Genomic DNA, 25,981 nt, shown 5'->3' on the forward strand with positions numbered 1-25,981 from the left:
CCGTGCAGCGCTGCCGGCGGGGGGCGGGGGCAGCCCGAGGCTGAGGGCGCCGCGTGTGGTGAAGCGCCGGCCGGCGGCGCGGTACGGCACGGCCCGGCCCGGCACGGCCCCGGCTGCCCCGCCGCCATGAAGTGCCACTACGAGGTGCTGGGCGTGAAGCGCGACGCGGCCGAGGAGGAGCTGAAGCGGGCGTACCGCCGGCAGGCGCTGCGCTGGCACCCAGGTATGGCCGCGCCGGCCGCCCTCCACGGGCCCGGCAGCAGGCCTGAGCGGGGGGTTCGGCCCGCCTCGGCCTCGCTTGGCCCCGCCGGCCGCCGCCTACGCGGAGAGAAGCGCCGTGTGCTCGCAGGCGGCTGCGCTGGGCGCTGCGGCGGTGGCGGGCCCCGCCGGGTCTGGCGGCGGCCGGCGGGGAGCGGGGCCGGGCCGGGCCGCTCGGTGCTCGGCGCAGCGCTTCCGGCTCGGCGTGCCCTCCGCGGTGGCCGGAGGGGCCGTGGCGGGCGCCGCCGTCGTGCCCTGAACCGTTCACAGGTTTTCTGAAACTGTCTTGCAGATAAAAACCTAGAGAACGCAGAGGAAGCAGCGGAGCAGTTCAAGTTAATCCAGGCAGCGTACGACGTTCTCAGTGACCCCCAGGAAAGGGCCTGGTGAGCCGTGCGTGTCGGGTGGCGGCCGGGGAGAGACTTCTTTAGTGCTGGCTCAGCCAGGACTTTGAATTTGCTTCTCACTGGGCCTTGCTGCAGGTCAGCACGGGCCTCGGTGGCAGGAGCAGCGGCTTTGGTTCTGGTTTTGAAGGGCCCTCGGTGGCAGCAGCGGCCAGTTTGGTTCTGGTTTTGAAGGCGCTGAGCACCATGCGCAGTGCAGCCACGGGGAGGCCCAGCCGCACCCGCACCTTCCTCGCAGTGCTTTGGCAGGTGGTTGGGCTGGGCGCTGAGGAACGCTCTGGAGACACGCTCTGGAGACACGCCAGGTTGGCCTCTGTTCCTCCCTCCCAGAGCAGGAGGCAGCTTGCATGTTAGCGTAGGCATTCCCCTGGTCACAGTCCCCTCTGCCTTGAGGGGGAAGAGCCAGCACCACGCCAGGGTGCCTGTAGATGTTTAGTATGCTACTGACTGCTGCAGACTTAAGCCTTAATGACATACATGGTGTCGTGTTTCTGTAATAGGCCTCATTTGAAACAGCACACACATCTCTCAAAGAGATTGCTACTTTAAGTGTTCTGTGTCGCTTGCTTTTCAAACGGGCTGGAGCGTCTACCAGATTATGCAGCCAGAGCCACCTGTACTAAGTGTGCCTTCCTTGAAACGGAAGTACTGGTTTTCAGTTTTTAAATGCTAATGTATGACGTGGGTTTTTTTGTGTGTGTTTTTAAAGTATGTGATGGTATAAATAATGTCCTACCCATTTCTGAAAGCTTATTGATGCATATTACTCAAATGTGTTTGCTAGCCGCCCATTAAGAAATTGCTGCTATAGATACTGCAGTTAGAGTAAGACTAAGTAAGCTGAAGGTCAAGAGAGAATATTTACTGAGCCTTTTTTTTTCTCTCTGAAGACTTTGATATGAGACGCAAATTCCAGACACTGGGCTAAGCTATGCATCGGGGTGATACGTGTGCTGTATTAGCTCACCAGCAATGGGAAATGTTCTGTGGCTCTACAGCCTTGATACTGTGAATTTTTTGATAGGTATGATAATCACAGGGAGGTTCTGCTGAAAGGAGGACTTGATGGAGACTATCAAGATGATAGTTTAGATCTGCTGCGCTACTTCACTGTTAGCTGTTACTCTGGATATGGAGATGATGAAAAGGTAATGAATTAGTTCATCTTTAATGAACAAGTTTAAATTTCATGAGAAGTGTTGGCATTTGCTTCATGTTGGAAAGCTATGTGTGGAATTGTTTAGCACAGGTAGTAATAATGCTTACGCAAATCTTTCTAGGACAAAACTTATGCTGTAAGCTTAGGGAAGATCTAATTCCTGCTTATTGTCCAACAGTTACTTAGTCATAATTTCCAACTATACCATACAACTACGGACTGTGTGTATGTTAATTATTGAAGGTATATAGTGAAGCATTCCAATGTTTTGCAAGACCATCTGTTTATTCAGAAATACCTTTTAACAAGCTAGGATGCTTCAAACTGGGGTGGGCGTGGGGTGGGAAAAGCAATATAGCAACAGTCCTCAGCAAAAGTGTGCTCCTATAATTGAATTCCCTCTTGGATTTTAAGATACTCACCGTAACTTAAAAAGGTCCAGGTGATTAGAAAAACCTCTGCCAGAGAAAATTCCTATCTGTCTTCATGTTACTATACTAGGAGTGAGTTAGAAATATCTTAATCTAAAAAGATAGGGTATTTAATATTAGAATTTTATATTTGGAACTCCTTCAGAACTCGATCCTGTGTAACCAGAAACTTACCAACATCTCCAGCATGCTGAAACTTTTTTTGTGTGTGTAAAGATTTGAATACAGATGCTTGATATCTGAGAGGGACAGAGACTACACGGAGGAGATGGAAATAAAAAGAATGTGAGAGATTAAGAACTTTGTTAAATAGAAGGGACTTGCTATCTATGGCAAGTGCTTACAAGGCCTTTGCCTTGATTTTTGAGCCACTGTTCCAGAGTTGCGATGTTTATCTAACACTACTGTAGCTAAGCATTTGTACATCTATGATTGAGCTGTGCAAAATGAGTTGAAACTTTTTTTTTTTAATATCAGGGATTCTTTACAGTCTATCGACAAGTTTTTGAAAAGATTGCAAAAGAAGAGGTGCAATATACAACCCAAGAAGATACTGAAGAATTCCCTATGTTTGGATATTCGCAAAGTGACTATGATACGGTAAGAGCAAGGATAAATCTGAACTGAAAGTAATACGGTTAAGTCATTACTTTGTCACACACTGAAATCGAAGGAAAGGTTCCTGCTGATCTCTGAGGTGAATCCAAAACTATGTAGCTGCTGTCTTTTCTACTGCTTACTACTGCTAGACCATCCATTACTATAAAGGAAGTGCTTGTGTTCTGATTCATAATAATTTAGGTGATTTAAAATTGGTATTTCCTGTTGGACTATATTTTTAGCCAAGCTTTTAGGGTAGGTTGTCAGACAAACACTTAACAGGGCTAACCGTCAATTATGCCAATGGAACTTAAGTGCAGCACAAGGCCTGTAAAACAAAAGAACAGATTTGCTTTGTGTCCTGGTGAGAATGATTTACTGGTGTTTTAATGCACCTTACATTACAAAAAAGGATATTGAGGTAATTTTTTTTTTTAAATACCATGTACTGTCTTGTTTCCTTTAGCAAAACTGCATAGCACTGCATAACACAGCCTTTAGAAAACTGGAGATGTGTGTCGCGACGGAGGGAAGACACAGTCACTCAATATGAGTGATCAGCTGACTTCGTTTATTGTACCTTACAGTCACCTTTTATGCCTTGTTATAATTAGCTCATACATATTACAAAAGTTAAGCTCATTATTGGTTAGTTGCCTAAATACCAAGCCCGCCCCTAGTTTCTCTTCTGTAGTTATCTGTTCCCACCTGTAACATTCTTTTCCCACCTCGATCTTCCTGTTATTGTGTAAAAAGAACAGCCAAGGACAGTGTATTTTTGCTTTACTTCAGATAAGCTGAGAGGGATGTGCATTTTTGTCCAGCCAGCTGGACTATGTCTATGAGACCTTTTTTCAGCTAGCCAGTTATCCACAGATGTGGTAATTGACCTGCAATGTGAACTTCCACTATGATGCTCTTGTCACCTACAATTATTCTGTAGTAAGATTTAATTTCCAGAATATTGCATGCTTTCCTTTGGGAAGCAAGAAGAGAAAATGTGTGTGGGATGTTTGAATTCTTGTTAGCTGGTTTGCCAACTATTTGTTGTATTCTGTCAGACCTACAAAGTTTTTTGAAGTTAGCGGTATTCCTGTGTTGAAATTAAATAGTAAAGCAATAGCACTTACCCCAGTGAATAACTGCACAATATCAAGAGTACTGAAATGTTTTTTGTAGACTGCTGCTTCTCCCTGTCACTTCTAGTAGAATTGTACTGTATGACTAACTATGAAGTTTAAATTGATGCATACCTGAAAAATTAGTAACTTCAATGGTACAAAACAACTCTGGAGTTTGAAACGAAGTTACAAATCAAACTGAAAAGTGTCACAATGGGTGTTTGAATGTCAGGTAAAATTACAGGATGGCTTAACATATGGAAATCTTTCCCTGGAAGAGAATATTTAGTGCCTCTGAAACTGCTAAAATCCCTCTTTTAATGGGGTTATCTTGAAACATCATTTGGAAGCTGTTTTATCTGACGCCATGGGATAGATAACGATTATAGATGCAGATTTGTGCTGTCAATAACTGCAAAAATGGCTGGAATTCTAGCACCAGCATGCTTTGACATCTGCCTTGTTCACACTGTTTTGGAAGCAGAATGATCACTTTTTTGCTTAAGGGGATTCATAAAGGTATTTCATTTATGAATTCAGTTAAATGAGAATGTTGTCATCTCTGTTATATTCAATCACGAAGACATTACACTGTCAGAGGATCCCAGCATTACAGTGCCTACTTCTGTACTCGGTGGGAGTACCATGGGAAAAGAGTTTTAGAAGGGGGCTACAAAAACTCTGCAGAGGCTTCAAAATCTGTGCTGTGAATGACCTCTGGTTCAGTCTACTGAGTTAATTCGCAAGAAGCCTGAAAGGCAGCTAGATCAGTGCCAGGCAGCCAAGGAAGATATACTTAAGTCTGTGACTCTGCAGGTCTTCATGGGGAGAAAAGACTTGTAGGTCAATTAGATGCAGAAACAAAAGTGATTGGCTCAAGATATAACTAGTAGACAAAACAACCACCGGGGAGTTTGGCAAGAGCTGCTGTACAGTCTTCCAGAGAATGTCAGAGATGCGCTTGTATTTCAGGTTGGTGCTGAGGAGGAGGAAAGTCTTAGCTCATACAGCTGGTGAAGGGGAGGGTGATCCCTGTCATCAGTTGATGGCCAGGCATTGTTCTGCACAGAAGATAACCCCTTCTGAAGCAGAAGTCTGACATAGGGAGTCTTAAGCTCACTTAAGTTATTGGATTAAATATTCATATTGATTGGTTATTATAGAGCTGGAGTTTTGTGATAGGGAAAAAACGTAGTGTCTTAGCTGCCAAAGGCCACAGCCATGAACCTTTGCTTATAGATAGGCCATTAGAACTTAGCGTTGAGGTGTTGATAGTTGTAGTCCATTTGAATACTAGTGGCAGGAGGAGAAGAGGGGATACTAGAAGAAGAGATTAGGTTAAATACTTCTATGAGGTATTAAAAAATACAAACAGTAGTGCAGGTAGAAGTCATAAAAAGGCAGCTTAATGTGGCAAGTAATGTAAGAAGGGAGTTTACGTCTATCTTGTTTCCTGAATATACAAAATGCAGAAGGTTAATAATTACTTGGAGAGGAGCAGAGAAAAAGACCAAAAAAATAATTATTATGCCATTTTATTAATACAGCATTTACTTATGCATAGTAAAAGGAAGGAGAATTGTGGATAACTGGCTAGCTGAAAAGGGTCACATAGACATAGTCCAGCTGGCTGGACAGAAATGCACATCGCTCTCAGCTTATCTGAAGTAGAGCAAAAATACACTGTCCTTGGCTGTTCTTTTTACACAATAACAGGAAGATCGAGGTGGGAAAAGAATGTTACAGGTGGGAACAGATAACTACAGAAGAGAAACTAGGGGCGGGCTTGGTATTTAGGCAGCTAACCAATAATGAGCTTAACTTTTGTAATATGTATGAGCTAATTATAACAAGGCATAAAAGGTGACTGTAAGGCACAATAAACAAAGTCTGCTTATCACTCATATTGAGTGACTGCGTCTTCCCTCCGTCGCGACAGAGAATAAGGAAAGATCATTTAGTGTTTCTGTTATATTCAGAGCTAGAGGGCATCATTTTAACCTTCAGTTCTAAGTTGCTAACAGAACAGCAGTGAAGTGCATCTTGTCACATTATTATATTAATGCAATTCATGGTTCCTTGCTATTGTATGTGCCAACAATTTACATGGGTTAATAAAAGAAATATTAAACAAATTAATGAAATAAAAATCCATCAAGGGCTATTAATTTCTGTTTCGCTCAGAGACAGAGAGAATATACAGAGACAAAATAGCATTATGTGCATGTATTTATTTTATTGCTCTCATTGTGCTGGTCTTTGGCTGCTGTTGGAAACGAATGGCTGACCTTTGGTGTAATTTAGTATGGTGGCTCTTGGGCAATATGTGCATATGCCTGCTTGCGGACAGTAGTGTATCTGATTCAGTTTGACAGGAAAAGTACAGCACAGCTAAGTAACTAAGCACTAGAGTCAGCACGATTCAATCCTATGAGGAGATACTTTGTAGAAGTTGCAGTTCGGAATAGTTTAGACAAGGCTGTTGATTTGGCATGGTTTGAAATTTTAAGAATGATATTAGAGGTTTCTCTAAACCTTCATGTGGTTTACTTATACTCCGAGGGAAAACTGTGGCCTGTATAGAGGACACAACTCCTACAAAAGTCCTGAATTTACTTGGTATGGTTTTTGTCCCTGCTCCTAACTTGTTCAATTTTCTTCTTTTTTTCTTACAGGTAGTCCACCCTTTCTATGCATATTGGCAGAGTTTCTGTACTCAGAAAAACTTTGCCTGGAAAGAAGAATATGACACACGACAAGCCTCAAACCGCTGGGAGAAACGAGCTATGGAAAAAGAGAACAAGAAAACAAGAGATAAAGCCAGAAAAGAGAGAAATGAACTGGTCCGTCAGCTAGTAGCCTTTATTCGTAAAAGGGATAAAAGAGTACAGGCTCACAGAAAACTTGTAGAACAACAAAATGCAGAAAAAACTAGGAAAGCAGAGGAATTTCGGAGGCAGCAGAAACTCAAACAAGCCAAGTATGTAAATATGGAACAGATCTTTTCTTTTAAACTTGGAGAAACTATCCATGGGGATACTGTGTAGACTTAGATTCTAACAGTAGCTCCATTTGGTCTTTTACATCCTTGAAAATATTATGTATTTGGTTTTGTAATATATATTAGTCTCAGGTCTCAGCTTTTTAAAACTTGAGTGTCTCTGCATTTTATTGACATGTAGAGATATGAGATAACCAGGGAGTAGTTATCTGTGTGCTGCAGGTAACTGGCTGCAATAGCACAGAATCCAGCGTGATCTTACTTCCCCACTTAAGTAAAAGTTAATTGTTATCATTGTTACTTCAAAGAAAAAAGAATATATGCTTTGAAATGAGGGAGAACAGGACTGTGACAGCCTGGACTTAGATCAGCTTCATCTGCCTTGGAACTGCACCTGCTAAAAAGAAAGTGAAAAAATGAATTTAGTTTTGCCTTTCTTTATAGCTCTTCAGAAATGACCCTTTCATTGGACTAAATGCATTTTTTCAATGCTTTTATTTTTCCCAAAAGAGGAAGAGACAATCTCCCAAGTGTAAGCACAATTTATTCTTCCAACTAGAAGAACTTTTTTCCTGCAAATGGGAGGAAGTAGCTTAAATTTTTAATAAGAATGCACTTGCAAAATAATTGCATATTGAAGAAAGTTATGTAATAATAATGTATATGTGATAAGTTACCTGTATTTTATTTTTACTGAAGGGAGAATGAAGCAGAGCTATGCCTTTACTGACAAATGGCTTGATAATTCTGAGTCCAGGAGCCAGCTGAAGCAAATTTAGCTGTACTGTGGTGCACTGATTGATAACGTGGGCCACGCTTAGATTTGGAAAACTGAGCTGGTACATTTCCATAGCACAGAGTCAAGGAGTAATGTGCTGGTGGCTTTTGTGGTCCTATACTGTTTGTGGATTGAATCTGCCAGCAGGTAAAAACAGCTATACTGCTTTGAGAATTGAGCTTACCTTCCTGCTGGCAGCTTCATATTGACCATGGTGCATAAGCATTTCCTGCCTGAAATTCAAGCAGGACCCACCTGTGCTAATACCTCTTTATTTGCACTGTAGATGTGCCCATTGACATCACAAATTAACTGCCTAAATTTCCAGGCCCTACAGACAATTTTTTGCTCCATCATAATATGTTCAGAACTTTCCTCCTGAAATGCCAAAGAACAAGTTTTCTTCTAAGTAATACTGTTTCTGTAATTCCCATCTCATGGACACAACATAGAAGTTACTGTATTATTCTACTTGAAGGCTTGCTGAGCACTATGAAGAGCAGAGCTGGATAACGATGTCAGATCTGGAGAGAGGGTTGCAAGAGATGGAGGCACAATATGAAAAGGAATTTGAAGATGGATTAGATGATGAAGATGAATTAGAAGAACAGGAGACAAAAGGCATTGGAGGTATGGGGTGTAGGGGGATGATCTGTATTGAGTTGTTGCAGCCAGAGTATTGGCTCACTGTACTTAGAGCCCCTGATTCACAATTCTGACTGTAGTGCCACTCCCTGCCTCCAGCTGAGGCATGCCAGGCTAGAGTCTGACCCTCTCTGGTGCTTTCCATTGAATATGAGAAGACATCAAACTACAATGGTTAATTTATGCTGATGTATGATTTGGTGAGATGGTCTTCTGCATGTCAGTGATATAAAGAAGTTGAATGTCAGTGTTATGACTATTTGCTAGACTTTTAAGGGCAGCTTACTCAAAAATCACTCATCTGACTTTGTCTTTCTGATCCCCACTGATCTCTTTAGACAAAGTGAATGATGAAACTGGAGAAGCTGAATTTGTTGATGGTCTGTACTGCCCTGCTTGTGACAAACTGTTAAAAACTGAGAAAGCGTAAGTGCTTGTGGTTGGGGATTTGGGGGTGAGGCTGCTGGGTTTTTTAATATTTTAAAAAATGTTTTTTAAAGACTTTTTAACTTCATAACGGTCAGTATTGTCTTTCTAGTAGAGACATTGTCAGAGCAGAATTTTCCATACTTGGTAGTGCTGGATAATGGGCCTGCTGTTAATTTATATGTAAGTAGAACAGTGCTTGCTCAGAGCTACCTGCAGTAACAATCTGCTGGTCTTCACAGCATGAAGAATCATGAAAAATCAAAGAAGCATCGAGAGATGGTAGCACTGTTACGACAGCAACTGGAAGAAGAAGAGAGGTTTCCTGTGTCTTTGGATGATGCAGATGAAATACATACCAAAGAGGAGGAAGAAACGGAAGATGTGTCTAAGCAGAAGTACTTAAAATTGGTTTTAATTTTACTGTGACTGATGATTTAACAAGTCTGGAAGGGCCTCAGAGGGAGTTTCTGATGTTTTATAGTTGTGTTGGAACTCACAGTATTGTGTGATTTAAAATATTTCCTAGCATCAGAGTTCCAGTAAAATGCATGCATTAGTATGACTGGATTCAAATGTTGTAGGATAAGTATCATATTTTCTCTGCTTCTTAAAGTTAGAAAATGAAGTTAAGGAAAAGCAGCAATTATTATTTTTCAAACAGGAACTTGCACAGGGCCAGTGTTTATTGATTAGGTATTTTTTGTCAGTTGGATGCTGGCATACATAGAAAATGAATGTGATTGAAAAAGAGATGATTTTAAATTCTTATCTTTATAGATTGTCAAAGAAGCAGAGGAAGAAACAGAAAACAGTGATGGTATGTAGTCATAATAATATTCAGGGAACTTTACAACCCAGTTCTGTTATCTCCTAACTAGTTTTTTTTGTCCTGAAAAATAAGAACTTGATATTCTACAGAACTTGAAGAGTTTTAAAATTTGTAATTCTTTGACTGCAAAATAATTTTTTTACACTTACAATTGTATTTTATGATAATCATCTCATAGACCTCACTTTGTTCTGTTTGTGCAGATCCTAATAAATGTGGTGCTGGATCTAAAAAGGCTACACTCTGAAGTGTAAGGAAAATGGATGGAAATGGGCAGATAGGGAGAATGCAAGGAATTGATCAGAAAGACCAGCAATGGCCTTAGTGTGTTAGCAGCTCCATTTTGTGTCGGTGGTTTTCTGCTTCGGTTGCTAGAGTTCGTATAATGTATGACTTGTTAATCTCTAACGTGGGGTGGGGGAAGTAACACAGTATTGGCATCCTACCGACACTGTAGTTGTTGGAACAAACACATCCATTCCACCTTTCACTTGAATTGTAAACACAAGTAGCACCCATCTGTTGTACTCTAGGTTTTGAGTCTATGCAGGATTTGACAGATCTGTGCTGACAGCAACAGGGTGAAATTCAAGAACTGCAAGCTGTTTCAGGCTTGAGTGGCAGGAGTGCCATAGTGAGCAAAGTTTTCTGTCAGCCTTCCTCAAGTTTGATCCTTTTCAGCTCTTACCTGCCTGCTTACTAGCTTAATCCTAGCCTTGTCCCAGTGAGATAGTCTCCCACGTTTGATCACAAGCTCTTCTGCGGCCCGGACAGTAGGTGCCACTCTTGCCTAGCATGAGCTAGAATCTTGTGCGGCAATATTCTTCTGGAAACATAATCTCTGTCCTTTACCAAGCTTTATGGGGTGCAGGGAATCACTATGGTTTTCGTTTTCTTTTCCTGAGGGTAATTAGCCAAGTTTTTTTCAGGTAGCTGAGACTTACAGGTGATAGTGTTGCGTTAATGTAGTGTTAGGCCAAATGTGTTATCCTGCTTTGGAGAGCTGTGTTTTGCTTCAGACAGGCTCAAGAGTTGACCTTTTGCTAAGTCTGCCTCTGTCTTCTGGTACATGGAAAAGACTGCCAGTGTTTCTAATGTTAGGGAGGGAAAGTACAGTGTGTCTAGCTTCAGTCAGCTCAGTTATTTTGGCTTAAGTGTCCTAAAGCAGGTATTTAGTCTAAATAATTAACATTTTGTAGAACTGTTGTCTCACAAATGGAGTTCGTTACTCAGTGTACAAAGAGCCAATCTCATATGCAGAGCCGAGATCCCATTTATTGCATGTCTGTGCAGAGGTGGGTGCTGGGTTGTAAATCCACAAAGCTGCACCTCTTAACACTTGCTAAAACATTTTATATACTTTGAACAATTGTTAATAATGACATTTCGTGACATTTAAGTTTCACTGGTTCTTACCAGTCTTGTCTCCCATTAAAAGGTACAGTATTACTTTTTTCACCTGGCATGTTCTGTGGGGAGGGGGCTTTGTTAGCTGGGGGCTTTCTTTGCTCCAGGGTGGATCTCTTAGTATGTTAATTAGGCTGGTTCACACACAGTTCAAGTAATTTTCTGTCTGCTCTCATTAACCATTTGGTTCTCCTTGAGCTTATCTTGTTAGGCCTTAGCTTGATATATTTATGGTGCCTGTGCCTTCTCCCAAGGCCTGTCTTACTATTGTCAAGTTAAAAAACAGACCGATCTTCTGTTAACCATGTACATGCGTATGTTTGATATAATATTGAGCTGATTGACTACGAAGTTAGAAGAACACTATCTTGTCACGTGAAATTGCAGCCAGAACAGAATGAGCCCTGTGTATAATTTAAAGCTACCTTCATTCTCCTCTTGTGTGGTTTTAGAGGCTGTTTATTGGTGTTTCTTATTGTTGTCTCTAAAGCAGAAGTCTGTTCCTGGTGTGCAACAAGCCAATCTTACACACAGAGACGGGATAACTGTTTTATTCCAGAGTTGCACAGGTCAGGATGCTGGCGAGCACAGCCAGCACACCGCAGTACAAAGTTACAAACACGGTATGCAGAATCTTACTGCACTTGCCCTGCCCAGAGGGATTTGCTACACATCTGCATATCCATCGCCTAACTTATTTTACGACTACACTTGCTCTCTGAGGAAGGGTCTTTTAGTGGGCCTGGGACTCTCCCTTAAGGGGTGTGATTTTTAGTATTGCTGGTGAGGATAGTTCACTTCTAGGGTGAGGCTAAAGACCTTGAGAGCCAACTAACTGGAGTTTCACACGAACGAGGTAATCTAAGTGTGTACGGCTTGCCTGGCAAGGAGAGGATGCTCTTTGTCTTTCCTTAGGCTGACCCCCTTCATTAGAAGTTCGTTCATTCATCATTCTTGACAACTCTAGAGGGTCGGCCTGACCTAAACTCAGTGCACATATAGTAAAACACTCAAGAGTTCAAGGATTCAGGAGTTTAGACAACATCAACAACAGATGGCTGCATCTTTCACATCCGAACTAAGGTTTTAATTGTTACAATCTCACTGAAAACACAGTAAATTTAAGAGGGTCCATGGCTTTGTTCTCCCCACCCACCCATTTCAGGTGAACGAGTGTAATACTACAAACATATCACTAATGAACTTGAAGTAGTTAACTTGCGTTTCTTCTGTTTGGACAGACTTATGAGGACTCTTTTGATAGAAGTACTGATGAAGAAACAGCTGAACAAAAGGAGGTGCCCAGCATGGACAAGGACAGTGGCTCAGCAGAGGAGCTGGTAAATGATGGCCAAAGATGTGCCATGTCAGAGGATGCAAGTGCTACAGAAGATGTTGGCCAAGTGAATGAAGCAACAACTGAAGTAAAAAGGTGCGCTCACTCTCAATACTGCAGTCACTGTTGTGTTCTGTGTTGTTTGATTCTGTCAAGTCTAGATTTACTCACCAACGTGAATGGGGGGCTATGCAGTTGAATAAATGATATGAAACAGGGGGTGTTAGGACCTACTCTGGAAATGGTGTTTGACTGCAGTTCCCTGCCACATCACTTACCAGTACCTGGTTGATCATCTAGCTGCATCTTGAGATCAAGAATTGATCATATAAATTAAGTTGCTTTATTTTTTTGCTGGAAGCACTTGTATTGTGTTGTGTGAAGGAAGAACAAGGGAAAGCAGCGGAGACAATAATGATTCAAAAACCATTGGAAGCTCTTAAATGTTGAACGTTCTTGTGCACTGATCTTGGTTTCTCTTTGTCTGTCAGCAGTGCTAAGCTTAAAGGAAAAAAAGCCAAGGATGCAAAAAAGTCTGCTAAGGCATCTTCAGAGCACCCAACAACGGTATGTCAAGTCACATTATTTAAAAGCTGGTGGTCATATTACTACAAACAAGGTTAGCTGGCTGATCACCTCCAGTCCACAAATTCTGTTTCAGTTTTCTGCTTACTTTTTAACTATACAGGTATTTCTAACCATGTAATTTTAATAGAAGCTAGGAGACTGGAACATCAGCTCTTGTTCTTTCAGAGACGAGCAGGACTACATTTCAGTTCCAGGAGTTGCTAAAGCTCCATATCCAAGGCAGTTCAAAGCAAATAAATTAAACAACTGCAGACAGAGCTGTTCTCATCAGGCAGGTGACAGGCAGTACTGTTTTGCATCTTTCCCGATATTGATGCTTCCCAGAAAGAGCAAAATCTTGCAGTAATTACAACTAAGACACATATTAAATTCGCTAGATCCGAGAGCCCAAAGTGTTACGTATATGATCAGGTGAGACCAAAAGTATTATCTTGACTTAGATTTGCAATGCTTCTATTTTTCTTCTGGGTTCTACTTAGTACTCTCCCAAATTTCAAGAAGCTATAGTTGTGATTTTTTAAAATCACATATTTAGTTGTTAATCACTAATGGAGTGTCTGTAATAGAAACAAACAGCTTATTCACATTTTGTTGTCTTAAGAGGAACTGTATACAACAAATTGTTGTATTTATTACGTGTTCCATACAAATATGAAGCATTGGGGTTTTTTTTTTCCTCATTGCAGAATGAAGTTCCCATCCACTGTGTAACCTGCAACTGTGCATTTCCATCCCGAAATAAACTGTTTGAACACCTAAAAGCCACAAAACATGCAAAAGCCACACAAGCACCAGCTGTAAATGGAGCTGTAAACACCAGAAACAAAAAAGAGAAACGTAAGAACAGATAGAACTTTGTTACAGTGACAGTCTTCAGAATTGTACATGAAAACTCTCCCAAAACTGAAGGGTGCACATTGCCTGTGTCCAGAGTTAAACAAGCAAGACTACTTATGGGGAAAAAAAGGAAGATGCAACAAAAAGAGTATTTTCTTGTGAAGGAACCTGTGCTTTCTTCTGGTTTTATCTGCCTTTCTTTAATTACTAGATTTGACCTGTCATCTCAGCTGCTTTCACATTGGGGGTGGAGAAACAGTAATTCACAGCTACTCACCTTGTATTCCTGTAGAAACTTTCCACACACAGAAAATAATTTCTTATTTAAACACTTGCTGCCTTTCTTTGGAGATGGCTTAGCTCAGCCAACAGAAGGGCCTGTGTTTCTTTGATCATTTATTAAAGACGAAACATCACCAAGACATGGAAAACCGCAGGCTTTTCTTCTGCCATCCCCAAGGGCCCTTTCAAATTACTTAATTACATTATAAACAGCAGACAGAAGGGCAAAAGAGTAAAATGACAATGCTGAATCAGTTTTGACAATTCCTGTTGGTTTTGTACATCCACCTGCATGATGTGTTAGGAAAAAACAAGTCTAGTGGAAGAGCCTTGCTGGAATAAATGAAGGGAGAAATAATAAATAAGTATGAGTGAATAAATTAAATTTGTTCTGATTTCTAATGAAAAACATAGGAATTGGTATTGCACTCTGTTCAAGTGCATAGTCTACCTGATCTTGAGTAGCACGAAAAAAAAGAAAAGGTGGGATAACAAACCATGTTTTTCAAGTGGAAATGGGTTTTACACAGGAATTGTCAGTGCAGTTGGAGAAGGCAGTGCTCAGCAAGGGCTGTATGTTGCTTAGCAAGCCCGTAGAGTGAAATTTTCCAGACACGATGATCTTGCATTAACTAAGTTCCTCTAAAGTTTCAACTCATCACGCAAAATGGTAGAATGTTCTCCTTCACCCACAAGTTCACATGTAATATTTATTTAGTCAAGGAATTATTTAAATGTTAGAATTTGAATGAAAGTAGAATGATAAATGTACAACTCTGACTGACTGTCCACAATGCGGGTTTTTTTTTTTTTTTTTGTTTTTGTTTTTGTTTTTTTGGAAACTGGAAGAAGTAATTAACTGAGACATTAAAACCAATGATTATGTAAGAAAGAAATGTGGCATCCTGTTTCACCAGCCAGAGTTTTCATCTTTGCTAAATGACTAATAGATGTGCTGTGCAATCACATAAACAGCAGATGGAAAAGAAAAGCCTGTGTTGGAGAGGATGATGACTGGATTAGAGTCCCATGAGAAAAATAATTACTGTAATTAGAAACTTTTCAACTTTGTGCAAATTTATTTTTTTTTTCATGCTCTAATTACAGTGTATCCTTGCAGTAAGGGTAAACAGTTTAAACTCTGAAACCTCCAGTTATGTTCTGCTCAGGGTGACTGGCTATGCTTATGCAAGTGAAATCTTACAGACTGAACCCTGCAGTATTACTTTTTGACTTAATTTTTTTTCTTATTTAAATAAAAATAAACTTGTGTGTTTTGCAAGTGCTTGTATGTATTGAGTATATACGGCAAGGTTTTGGTTGGTAGCAGGGGTTGGGGCAGCAGCAGTGGTGACCACTGTGGAAAGCCATCAGGGACTACCCTGCACCAGTCCCAGTCAGCTCTGCAACACCCAAACTGGCAGTGCACGGCGTGGTGGAAGGGCCCACAGCCGGGGCAGCAGGAGGCAGTCCCCTGCCATGCTGGTACCAACCCCACGGGGAAAAGTCCAAACAGTGTTCCAATTTTGATATGAATTTCCGAGATGAAAAGACACGACATATGTTCACCTTTCATCTGATACCCAGTTAATCCTGTCGGGGCTTTTTATGCTGATGGTAGAACAGGTGTGCAGATTAATACAGACCACCACTGTACACCTGAACTACACGGTTACAAAACTGATTAGAGCATATTCTTTATTAAACACTGATCTGTGCTCTTACAAACAAGTGTTTAATCTTCATCTTATGATTTTCTCATCCAGTGTAGACAGTGCTGAGCCAGGATGGCAAGTATCAGGGGTTCTGTATGTGTCTCATGTAAGGAAACAAGCCTATTTTGCAGCTGCTCTTTCCATGTGTCTCTGTAAAGCAGTATGAAATACTTCCACAGCAAAGTCGACATCCTTTTTAGTAATGCACATAGGAGGTTTAATTCTAAATGTCTGATAGAGGGAAAAAAAAGACAAAGAAATCCTTAAAATTGTACGGAAAGGACAGTGTTTCTAGCAGCCTATCTAGGTCAGCACTCACCTTCTGCCTAAAAGAATCTAACCAGAAGCATGAGAAATGGTAATGTAGGAGGAGAACAGCAGAGCAGGGACTGAGGCTTCTGATAAATGCACTCCGAAGTGGGGCAATTTTGGACTTGACTACATCCAATTCCCCACTTGACTCCTGTGACAAAGCAACTGCCTCCAAAAAAGACCTGACTAGAGCAGGTCACGCTTGCAGCTCTTATTCCAGACAGCGCTAGTGTAAAACCTTAGATGGGATTGTACTAAGAACAGAGGCATAGATGTATTTTCCTTTCTGGTAACTTTGCCACAGGGAAAAAGAAATCTCTACTGAGAGTAGCAGCCTCTTGCATTGCATCAGCTGATTTGCTGTTGTATTACAGGCTTTTTTTAAGGCTTCTAAGAGAGTGTATTATGAAAGAATCACTGAATGCCAACTTTCAGTTAGGGTATATATACTATATATATATATATATATACTATAGCTTGAATGTATGTTGATCAGGAAGGGATATATGCATAGTTTAACCTGTCAAGAAGGTAGGTCCTTACGTCCAAATGCATGATCAATATTATGATGTTTCCAAGAGTAATTATATTCCGTAAGATTCTTAATCTTTCAGTTTAAATTTTTCTGTTATCATACCACAGCAGTTGATGCAGCAAGAGTGGAATAATGGTCTTATTATTCCATGCACAGCCCCAAATGAAGTGAACACTGACACAAACAGCACTCTTGTAAGACAGAATTGCATTTTACCACACTCGTGAGGTGCAGCCTGTTACCCGTGTTCTGGTCTGTGTCTTGCAGAAGAATCAATGAGGTGAACGATGCCATGTCCTGTTTATTTTAGCCATTGTCTGTTCATCTCATGCAAAAGCTGCTTCCTCTGTGTCAGAGAGCTTCACTGACCCGACCAGCCCTCAGGCAATTCTCTGCTGTTAGCTCACTGCTGTAAGAAGGCTGGTGACAGGGCGCGCTGCGCACAGCGTGCTGCATCTTCAGCTGGCGTGGACTAATGCCTATTCACCTGCAACTCTCACTTCAGTGCTGCGTTGCTGAACTTGCTGTTAACAACTCTGTTTTAATTGCCTATATAGGTAGAATGTTACCAGCTCTCCAGACTAAAAGAACTAGCAAAACCAAACTTGTTCTGTACCCTCAGGCCAGGGAATAACCTGAATAGCAGCCAAGACTTAGCAAGCCTGAATATTCTTCTAATTTACACAGGCTATAGTACATTGCTTTCCAGGGGAAGTTGTCCTTCTAAAGGAAAACTCCAAGCTTAGAGCTAGTTCAGCATACTTGAAAAGAATCAAACTGCTCCTGCCCAATTTATAAAATAAGCAAAATTTAACAGAGATAGTTCCTAGGAGTATATGTTTTCTAGTTTATTTACTAAACTGAAGTTAACTCGGACAGGAAATAAATACAGTTTATGTATAACCAGAGGTTTGGTACCTGACTGTACAGTCCTCCTCTGCCGATCAGAACTCCCATGTCTTTACAGTCCTCCCAGATCTGATCAATTTCTTCAGCTGGAAGAGGGTGGCGACTGTCCTAAGGGAAGCAAACATCACATTTCACTTGGATACGCTAAATTAGTTCTATGAAAAAACATGTATATTCCAGTCTCTCCAATAAATCTTACCCCCATCTCTGGCTGAAAGCATTAACTGAATAATTCACCTGCTTTCTAAGATGGCTTTATACAGTTAAGGTACCCAAGTCACTGCTTACTCAAAACTTGTGAAATATTTGAAATGCTGGAATGTTCTGGCTCATTTTTAGCCACAGCAGTGTTTTGTCACTTCACTAGCTGTTTTTTAATAGAAAATCCTCCCATTATTTCAACTGAAATAAAATGAGATAAAAATTTTGATGGCACTGTAAATTGAAAGGAATATAAGTAAATCACTAACCTTATCTGTCACCATTTCTACTCCAATCATAAGTCCCTTGCCACGGACATCTCCAACAATCTCAAATTTATCCCGTAATTTAGCCAACTCGAGCAGCATGTATGTTCCCACATCCTCACTGTTTTTTTGTAGACCATCTTCTTCAATAGCCTGTTTAAAATGATGTACTATGTGTTGCAGGAAAAGCTTCCAATACAGTTAATCCATATTCAGCTTGATTACATGTTTATTTCACTTCCTTGCAGACTGTGTTCCTTCACCACTATGGTTCTTACATTTTTCTTCTCTTACAGTCCTCTAACGGTATCACAGTACAATTGAACATAGTATTTCGACGTTGCTGTGGTGTTTTTCACATTTTCCTTATTACTCCATAAACGTAATCCAGTAATTCATACTCACATATAGTCATAACTGAAAAATACCTGACCACAGCATTATTTTCAAAATCTTACCAGAAATATTTTAATTCTTTCTCGGTATCACGAGAAGGACATAATTTGACAAGGCATACCTACGTATACTAGGCAGCCTTTTTGGGAACAACTTGAGTGTTTTAACTAGATTAATCAACACCATGCTTTTTAATCACAATCTTTTTTTTGTTACTTAACCTACTCTCCTTAATATAGTTCTGACATGCAGCCAGACTGACACTGACACGCACAAACCATTTTATGAAATTAGTATCTAACGTAAGAAAATTGACATGAAAAAACCAAAAAATACAATTGCAGAAGTTAAAGTGGGTGTTTCTCCTTTTTCTTTTCTTTTAACTCAATTTTTTTTCTTCCTGACTCTGATAACCTCCTTCGACTTATTTCAGATCCAGGCTCCAAGTTACTCCACAGCCAAAGAAACCCAAAACATGGGTTCAGGCTTTCTTATTTGTGAACTGTTTTTTCAAAATCAGTTATGTGATCAGCCATTTTACAGAACAGTTTTTAAAAAGCCCCAAAACACTCAGGAAAGTAACAGGAACAGAAAAAGTATCTGCTGTAATAAAGTGAGATTCAAGGACAAATGATCTGTATATGGTAAAGACTAATTAAATGGTGACCTACTGCCCACGGACTGATTTTCTGCTGGCTATTAAGTGAAATATATTGCAAATTTTTCTATTGTCTTTGTCATGAGGCATTTTTTTTCAAAAGGAATTCTGACCTTAAACATTTTTAACTATCTGGCTGTTAAGAGTTTTTAGGTATAAGGTAAAAGCTGTGGAGTTAAAACAATTTTGTTAAGCACATATGCCAGAGAATAAATGTGGTTTAGCTGAGGATTTGCATAGTCCTATGACAAAGTTAGCTAAGGCTTTTGAGAAAATGCTTTCCTACATTTCTATTAATAAAGCAAAGAACATAAGGGACAAAATGAAAGATGATTCTGAAAACATGATTAGAGGACTCCTATTCTTGCTAGAGGGATGCAAATTTTGCAATGGAACTAATCAGGAGTTTTTCCTATACATGGGGCACATTGGCCATTTATGCACAATACCTGCATATGTTTATGTGTTTCATACAGTTTAAAAAATTGACCACGTATAACTTTATAGTAAAAATAAACGTAAACATTTCTCATCTTTTCTTACAAGAAAAACTGTGAGATATATAAATTTATGCAACGTTCACCCTACATCAAGAACCGCAGCTCCGACTACGCAGGCCAAAGGGCTTCCTCCAAATGTATTAAAGTGAAGGTTTTGAGCCAAGGAACTTGCAATTTCTAAAAGAAAAAGAACACTGATTACTCTTACAGGTGCCTTATGTTTGGTAACAGTACTTATCTGCTTTAACTTAACTGTTAAGTTAAATTTGCTGTGCTTTAACACCGATTCTGCTGGAGACAATGCCATAGGAAGGTTTTTTCCCCCCTGCAATTAGTCTGTGCAAAATATGACTATTTCCAAAACCTATACTTTTAGCATCTGCTAGACAACAGACTTTTTTTTAAAAAGTCACACTTCTTACATATGCTGCTGTCCCCTTAAACAGCCTTCTACAAGTTTTCTTCACTAGATTCAGCCAGTCATTTGTATGAATCAAGTAGTTGGCTAACATGCTGCCTTATGTGTTTCAGTACATCGATTAGTAAAACAGTGAATTCAGTGAGAATTTGCAGGATCTATTACCAGCTCTACCAATGACTCACAAGGTCATCCCTGCTTCAGTTATACAACCGACCCCATTTAAATAACACTTTGCACTGGTATAGCACAGCACTTAGGAAAACAAGTGAGTAATAAGGACCCAATTCATTTGTCAAAAGAGATTGAGACAAAGATTATTAATAAAGCTCAGCTGTTAGAACACACATCTCTTCACTAAGTAATTACTGTATCGTGCATTTTGTAATTGCTCTGTTGTAACTCTTAGCAGAACAGAACACTTGTACCTTTTGTTGTAACAACAGCTGCCATTGGAAAGCCATTACCAATTCCTTTTGCCAAAGTAACAATGTCAGGGACTACATCATGTGTTTGAAACCCCCAGAAATGGCTGCCTGTCCGTCCAAACCCTGTCTGTACCTTTCAAAAGAAAAATCCATGAAAACGACCATCACTTTCTCACATTTTACAACATGGTTTCTTTTTCTTGTCTTTCTGTTGTTACTGATTTGCACTGAACTGCAACTACATCTAGAATCAACTTATATTAGGACCCTTATTCAGACAGCTTTGCAAAACACTGTTTATTGTAACGGGGTTTTTTTCCGTATGAAGAAGACGACATGTCACCATGTCTTAGGCATGGCGAGATGCACAAATGAGCTGCAACTTCCATTTCAAAATGGAAAGGAAATGCAGTTGCTTATCACATTTCCAATGCAACCCCACGATCACCGATTTCTACTACTGCAATGCTTGAGGTACTATCACCATCACTTTGAAGTGTTTGCTACTATTTCAAAATAGCTTTAGCTAAGCAAGTACTATTTCTAAAATGTATTTGCAGAGGTACAGCTATCAACTCCCTTCTAGAGCTTATGTATACCAACACCACTCATAACAGGAAATGTTACTGTGACAAACCTCACATCACAGCTGACGTTTATTAGCTGCATATTTATGTAAATTTACTGGTCCCAAAAGGTAAGGACTGAAGTCTGCTACTAACATTACTTGCATCTAAAATCAGAATACCACATAGCAGAATAAAGGCAGTAAAAACTGGGAGGCTCCTACACTTGAAAAGATACACTGTGTTAAATTTAAGCTATTAAGTGTGTAGCATTTCATTTAGATTATTTCCAGGCTCCCAGTCTGCCTTCACTTGGATTCTTTTAAGATGACTTTCAGAGGTACCCAAACTCTAGAGCTCTTATGTAAAAAACCCAACTCACTTCATCTGAAATACAAATGCCCCCTCTTTCCCGTACTAGCTGGTAAGCTTCCTGTAAGAAACTTCTTGGATACTGAACAGCTCCATTAACACCCTGCCAAGACAAGAAAGACAATGTCTTCAGGAACAGAGAAGGAGACAGGAGTTCCACTGTGTGACTATCCTGCAATAAGAAAAAAAGTAGCAGCAGCCCTCAGGTAACAGCAAGACTGTTGTCTCAAGTTTCTGGCATCAGCACTGGAACTGCTTCAGAAAGTTCCTGCTCAGGTCACTCATTCCCATTCCACAGCGCAGTTTGCTGTTCCGTTAGTTGTGCTGGTATAAATGTCAGACCATACTGTGCCATCACTGTAAGACAGAGTTGATTAAGGACAAACTGCCAAAACAAGTACCTTGAAAACCTACACACTAAGAAACCCAGAAACTGCGATCGATAACAAAGTTAACAAGAGAGTTCACATCCCTTCTTCGGTTAATTTGTTTAAAATGTTTGTTTCCTCAATTTCTGTTCACCTTGCCAGTTTTCATTTGCATCAGAAACTCCACTCTACACCTGGACTGCAATGGCTTCTTAGACTTATGTATGTAAAAGCTTAGAAGATAGCAAAACCAGAAAACAACTCCAATATTCTCTGTGGTCACAATTCTCACTTTTTTTCTTGCCTTTTTTGTTCCTGGGATATATTCTCCATTCTTCCTATTTAAGACCCACATACACAGCAGTTCTGAAACTACAGTGAAGCACCAACAAAATGACTCCTGTGGCCACCACTTGCTGGAGAGCTCCTAAAAATATAGTGGACAACATGGCTGGGAAGAGGTGGAAGGGGGATTGAGTTATGGTTTACAGAAACAGTAAAGAGAAAAGCAGTATGAAATTTGGAAGAAGGTATTAGAAACTAAACAACATGCAGAAGAAATGTGTATGTTTAATCATAATTCTGTTTAACTTCACAAGCAAAATTCCAGCTCCATTGAAATCAGTGACAAAAGCTGAAATTTGAAGACTGCATCCATTATTTCAGATACAGAAGGTGTTTAAGGCATTACCAAAAAAATAATAAAAATCAGAAGTCTATGTTTAGGATGTAGCTAAAGAATATCAGATTTGAGTGTTTCACCCTATTTGTGCTATCACAATTCAGAAGTGGCAAACTACCTACTTGAATTGGTTCAGCGATAAATCCAGCTATTGTCTTTGGCACGCAGGTATTCAGAGTATCCTTGAACTGTTCAATGTACTGGTTGTTTGCATGACATACACCTGTTTACAGGGGAAATAGTTTAAAAGAAATTTACTTAAAATTACACAAAGCTAGCTTCAAAACATGAAATGACACATCTAAGCACCAAGTATTATCTGACTGCATGGTAAATACCTCCTTTCAAATACACAATAAAAGGCTAAACATTAAAGGAGAGTGTCCCTTACTTTCTCTTCAACTATTTATACTAAGGAACGCCAGTTCCAAAACAGCAAGGCAAAGCTGCCAGACAGTGTTACACATTATACAGGTCAGGAAGCTGTAACTTTGGGGAAGCGTTTGTGTATCACCTACATCAGCCGAAAGAGTAAACAGACATTTTCTCAAGGGTTAATAAACATCAGCATAAGACATAAGGAATCATCAGGTTAGTACAGGTATGAGGATTCTGGAGGATACAGCTGCCTATCAGTCTATACTGAAATAAAGAACAGAGCAATTAGTACAGCTAATGCCCACTACGGAGGGCAAAGCTAAAAGAAAACCTGTGATGTATGCATGTGAACTGAAATACTAAAGAATGCTTGTTGAAACAGTGGAAAAAAATTACTGTCGTTGTTAATGAGAGCAGCAGAGAAGTTTTCACATTGTGCTGCGCATGGTATGTTTTGCCTCATTTAAGATTTTCCGCCTATCACTGGCTTCAGGTTGTCCTTACTATTCATATTACTCCAAAACAAAATCTGGAGAGCTGTCAAAACTTCAGAAACAGCAGAAAACAGCAATCAACATTTCTGTTCTTCCAGATGTGCTAAAACTGAGTTCCACAGCTTTCACAGTTGATCATGACAAATGCTGGAAAAAGGTTGGGATTTTAAGAAATCTGACAATATGATGTAGGTGTCACCTGCCCCAAATTTTTCTCTGTGGAAAGCAGGTGCCTGAGATTCTCTGCAATATTTTCTTTGGTTGCCCTTGCAAATGCTAACTAGAGGTCTACCTTTCTTGAGGAGATAAACATAACCTATTTCCATAGCTCTCTAGTATTCTCTAATCTAAAAGCCAAATATTTTTTACCATTGACCAACCTTCAGAACAGCTGCATTTTCGAACAGTTTGCACTGGAGAATCTCTACAATGGCTGCCTCCCCATATGCCACGAAACACATCTGGTAACATTGTCTGTCAAGCGTAAGAGAAATAGCTATGGATTTGATGACACCTTTCTAAGAGATGTTTTGATCATACTTAGGGATGACAAATCAAAAAACCTAAAAAGCATCTGTTAAGAGTCAAAGGACATACCTAGTTCAAGCAATTTCTCTGAAGAACACTTGTGGAATCACACCAAACTTCCCTCCCAATAAATAGTAGAACAGACAGTTTTGGAACCAACAAGTTTAGACTGCTCCAGCAATAGTCACTCGGCTGATTTCCTTTGTGTTGTTCTTTAAATTAGTCAGCACTTTTGGTTATCTAAGATTCATAGCAACATTTTTAGAGTTGCTGGTAGTACTTCAATAATCCAATGTATGATAAAAATCTGCAGAATACAGGGAGGCAGGCAGGTCTGTTACAGTAATTACAAGCTGGAACTTTGGAACTCCAGCCTTCTAATCCTGACTGCTGATCAAATACTAACTACATGACCTCATTCACTGAGCCAGGCTGAGAGGCTGCTATAAAGGAGCCTTCCTATAGCTCAGCCACAGCACTGGCTATCATCAGTACAGATCAGAGTAGCCAACGCCAGCTTCTAGCAGACCGGAAATCATTCCCATCTGTTCAAAGGCAGGGAGATAACGTATTGCCATCTATCCCCAGTGGATCTCCTTAACAGATATGTCTCCTGTTTTGTGTAAATGGGGGCCACCACAGGGTTTTGGTTTCTTTCATTCCAGGGGAGGATCTACTTCAGACCAGCTGAAAGCAGCTTTGCACAAATTTGCCAAAAGAATTTGAGAAAGGGGTTCCAAGCGTTATTATTTTGCACCTTTCATAGACTTCCATGCAAGCACCATGCATGACCACAGAACTGTAAATCATGACCATGCATGTTATGGCTGTCCTGACTCTAAATTAGCAGAAGTGACTACATGGAGAAGGAAAGGGGACTCTGGCTCTTGTTGTGCTTACACAGCAGGAACAACTACACTGCAGTTTAGTTAGTGAACCATAAAGTGCTTTGAGGAAAGAAAACATACTAATTGTTGAAATATTCAAAGAAACTGTTTGTTACCCAGATGATTTAAAAAAAATAATAAAAATCTCACTGTTGAACAGCCAAAGCCATTGGCAACACCATGCTTATAAAGACCAATAGATGTCAATCCCAGCGTGTAAGGGCTGCCTCCATGGTATGCTCCTCTGTACAAACAAAGCAAGCACATGAACACCACTCATTTCCAAGAAGAGACTGTAGCAACATTAGTTCTGACAAGGTGTGCTTCTGAGCTACAAATTATTGGGGAAAATGTGCATGGTTACACTAAAACCAAGAAGATTCCTACTGCCATTTTTTGCTCTGGTTCTGGAAGATCCAAGACTGCACATCTGTACTGGTTTCCTGAAATTTCAAATGTTAAAATCATTAGGTAATGTTTGCAAGGAGAAGAGAACAATGACTGGAACCAACAGCAGTTCAGACAGTGCCTCAAAAAGTTCTGCTGTAGCACCTGAGCCCTACAGGGCAAACATCTCTGTTCTTTGAATCTTGGGAACTGCTGCTCTCTCCAACAGATGCTGCCAGTCATTGAACTACATGCTGGTTTGATGCCAGTTCTATACAGAAATTAAAAGTTCATTAATGAGAATATACAAACAAGTTGGGTACCCAATGTTCTGTGGAACAGAGTAACATAAAAATACAGCTCTTCATAACGAGGCCTTTTATTCTAATATTTGAGGCCACCTGGGATGCAGAGTAAAGAGAGCTGCTTACACTGTGCTTACACAGCACTCACCCCTGCACCACCTCCGTTCTTAGGCCAGAAGAGCTGTCTGTGTACCTGTGAAGTGAACTATGGTTCAGGGATCTGGCAGAAAAACAAGGCAACAGAACAAACTCATCAAAACAAATTCTTCCACCAGGTTAGCCTTCAGCCAGAGCCATGGTTCACCGCACCAGTATTCCAGAGGTAGCTCTGTACCCTCACAAACAGGGGCACCACAGATATAGAACGACAGAAGAAACTAGGAGTTGCTGAAGTCCGTTCTGCCCCTGAATGAAGGTCCACCAAAGCACACCCTGAACACAGAGACCAGACCTTTTTCTAAGTAAAAAATGCAAAAACTGCAGGTTGTGTTTTGTATGCAACCTAGTCCTAATATATGTATCAAGTCTTCAACTTCTGTTTTACTCTGCTTTGCATATAAAATAGTTTTAT

General features: G+C 40.3%; 2 protein-coding genes across 3 annotated transcripts in view; one reads left to right on the plus strand and one right to left on the minus strand.

Annotated features, from left to right (window-relative positions):
* On the plus strand, positions 1 to 15,387 carry DNAJC21 (DnaJ heat shock protein family (Hsp40) member C21). Of its 2 annotated transcripts, none has more exons than XM_080372147.1 (12): positions 1 to 223; positions 551 to 644; positions 1,687 to 1,810; positions 2,730 to 2,852; positions 6,649 to 6,953; positions 8,231 to 8,382; positions 8,736 to 8,823; positions 9,066 to 9,221; positions 9,604 to 9,643; positions 12,304 to 12,494; positions 12,890 to 12,965; positions 13,673 to 15,387. In XM_080372147.1, exons 1-12 carry the CDS (start codon positions 127 to 129, stop codon positions 13,835 to 13,837), a joined length of 1,611 nt encoding a protein of 536 aa, XP_080228273.1. In that variant the 5' UTR covers positions 1 to 126; the 3' UTR covers positions 13,838 to 15,387. The 2 variants fall into 2 exon arrangements, with proteins under 2 accessions (XP_080228273.1, XP_080228274.1); XM_080372148.1 differs by having other exon boundaries at positions 12,893 to 12,965.
* Positions 14,491 to 25,981, minus strand: part of AGXT2 (alanine--glyoxylate aminotransferase 2) — a 15,605-nt gene continuing 4,114 nt past the window's right edge. The window contains exons 6-14 of the mRNA XM_080372149.1: positions 24,869 to 24,962; positions 23,684 to 23,777; positions 22,554 to 22,654; positions 21,392 to 21,484; positions 20,444 to 20,576; positions 19,686 to 19,774; positions 18,047 to 18,196; positions 17,586 to 17,684; positions 14,491 to 16,051 (exon numbers count right to left, since the gene is read on the minus strand). Of these exons, the coding sequence (XP_080228275.1) occupies positions 15,941 to 16,051; positions 17,586 to 17,684; positions 18,047 to 18,196; positions 19,686 to 19,774; positions 20,444 to 20,576; positions 21,392 to 21,484; positions 22,554 to 22,654; positions 23,684 to 23,777; positions 24,869 to 24,962 (964 nt within the window). The 3' untranslated portion in view covers positions 14,491 to 15,940. The remainder of the gene's footprint in view (positions 16,052 to 17,585; positions 17,685 to 18,046; positions 18,197 to 19,685; positions 19,775 to 20,443; positions 20,577 to 21,391; positions 21,485 to 22,553; positions 22,655 to 23,683; positions 23,778 to 24,868; positions 24,963 to 25,981) is intronic.

The sequence above is a fragment of the Falco punctatus genome (assembly GCF_963210335.1).
Source record: "Falco punctatus genome assembly, chromosome: Z".
NCBI lineage: Eukaryota > Metazoa > Chordata > Aves > Falconiformes > Falconidae > Falco > Falco punctatus.

Excerpts from the sequence above, each read along its gene's own strand:
- DNAJC21 (XM_080372147.1), top strand. The coding sequence starts at position 127 with ATGAAGTGCCACTACGAGGTGCTGGGCGTGAAGCGCGACGCGGCCGAG. Across the intron at positions 2,853-6,648 it reads CGCAAAGTGACTATGATACG|GTAGTCCACCCTTTCTATGC; the intron begins GTAAGAGCAAGG and ends TTTTTCTTACAG. Across the intron at positions 9,644-12,303 it reads AGAAACAGAAAACAGTGATG|ACTTATGAGGACTCTTTTGA; the intron begins GTATGTAGTCAT and ends CTGTTTGGACAG.